We start from the raw sequence: 1,553 nt of genomic DNA, 5'->3' as shown, positions 1-1,553 counted from the left end.
CAGGAAAATTTATTTTAAAAATTAGGAGGAACTTTACAACTCTGAGGTTGTCAAGCATTGTTACAGGCTACCTAGAAAACTTGTGGAATCTCCATCCCTGGCAGTTTTCAAGAGCAGGCTGCACAGACACTTGGCTGGGATGGTTTAGTCAGGGACGATCCTGCCTTGCACAGGTGGTTGGACTGGATGTGATCTCGTGAGGTCCCTTCCATTCTGACTTTCTTATGACCCTAAATCTTTAAGCAGATTTGTATTTGTTTGCTTCAAGACCATGGAGCTGGCTGCTGTATCCAAGAAGCAAAGAAGAAAGGGTAAGAAGGTAGTTTGCTGACAGGCTGCTATAGTAAGAAGGTGCAGGATTATTCATGATCCTAGATGGGAGAGCAGTCACAGTATCTAAAGTAGGTTGGGTTGTACCTTCAGGTCTTCTGTGGAGCTTAGGTTTTGAGCCAGTGCGAAAATTACATACACTTCTATCACATAATTCATTAGCAGCTTCTTCCTCTCCTTCAGGTAGAGCTGCCTGATGCTGTCTCTCAGCTTGGGGATCTCTGAAATAGCAAAGACAGGTGAACTTAGAAACTTGATGGAGACATTCCTCCTGAAGAATGTGCTGTAAATGAACACAGGACTGGATTATGGTACAACTTGTATAGACACTTTTGGAGCTGGTCACATTAGCATCTCAGCTTCCACTTACAAAATGCCACAAAATAACTACTGTCAGTTGTAAAACATCTGGTGAACTCATCACTGTTTCAAGATTAGAATCAAATCCTAGACCTTAGGGCTCTAACCAATCACCTGTATGGGGCAAGAAAGAATTATTTTGATGATGCACAATTTCAGTTCTTTCATCTTCTTCCTCTTTCCCCTGAATTATCAGAGACTAATGGCTGTATATGGGATAGCAGATGGGGCAGGACAGTTTTCTGAGTTGGTACACAGACTGGTGTGTGCTGTTCACATGCTCAAGTTCAGTCTGGTCTCCAGGTTTGGGGAAGAGTTTTGTCTCTGGTCTGATGGACAAGGGGTTTTGCCTTGCTCTGCAGCATCAGATCATAATTCACCCAACAAATTCCCTGCCATTGAAGGTGTAGTCTTAGTTTGTCTCATTCTTTAACCAAGGCATTTAGTTTGAGAATTGAGGTAATTTTGTGCAATTAGACTCCTTGATTTTGCTGTAGAGACTCTGGATGATTCCCAAAGGCTTGATATACAAATGAGTTGGACTAGCTGAATTTGAGGTTTCTTCTGGCCTTAAGTTTCAGAAAGTGTATTAACCCTGTTCCTTTTTCTGTCTTACCTATTTAGATCACAAAATGTTCAGGGCCGTGACTGTCTCTTAGGCTTCTGACAGATGTTCAGTGAAAGCTGTGTGTCATGGGGTACCCCAATTCTTTTTTACTTACCCTGCTCTAAGGGCAATCTGCCTCCCCCTCGTCTGCCATGCCTTGATGTTAACAGATGTATGTATTGCAGGAGGGTGCCCTGATCTTAGTATAATGACCACCTGACTTGTGGTCTTGGCCTAATGGGCCAATCACATGGCT

The 1,553-nt window shown here is 42.9% G+C and overlaps 1 protein-coding gene across 2 annotated transcripts in view; it reads right to left on the bottom strand.

Annotated features, from left to right (window-relative positions):
- The window catches only part of LOC102381178 (nuclear GTPase SLIP-GC-like), a 62,264-nt gene that overhangs the window by 25,022 nt on the left and 35,689 nt on the right, over positions 1-1,553 (bottom strand). For both annotated transcript variants that reach the window (XM_006033898.2, XM_025215786.1), the window contains exon 12: positions 418-551. In XM_006033898.2, coding sequence (XP_006033960.2) covers positions 418-551 — 134 coding nt within the window. The remainder of the gene's footprint in view (positions 1-417; positions 552-1,553) is intronic.

Source organism: Alligator sinensis, unplaced genomic scaffold (genome assembly GCF_000455745.1).
Source record: "Alligator sinensis unplaced genomic scaffold, ASM45574v1 scaffold650_1, whole genome shotgun sequence".
Classification (NCBI taxonomy): domain Eukaryota; kingdom Metazoa; phylum Chordata; order Crocodylia; family Alligatoridae; genus Alligator; species Alligator sinensis.
Note: the sequence above shows the minus strand (reverse complement) of the source record. Positions and strands in the feature narration are given on the sequence as shown.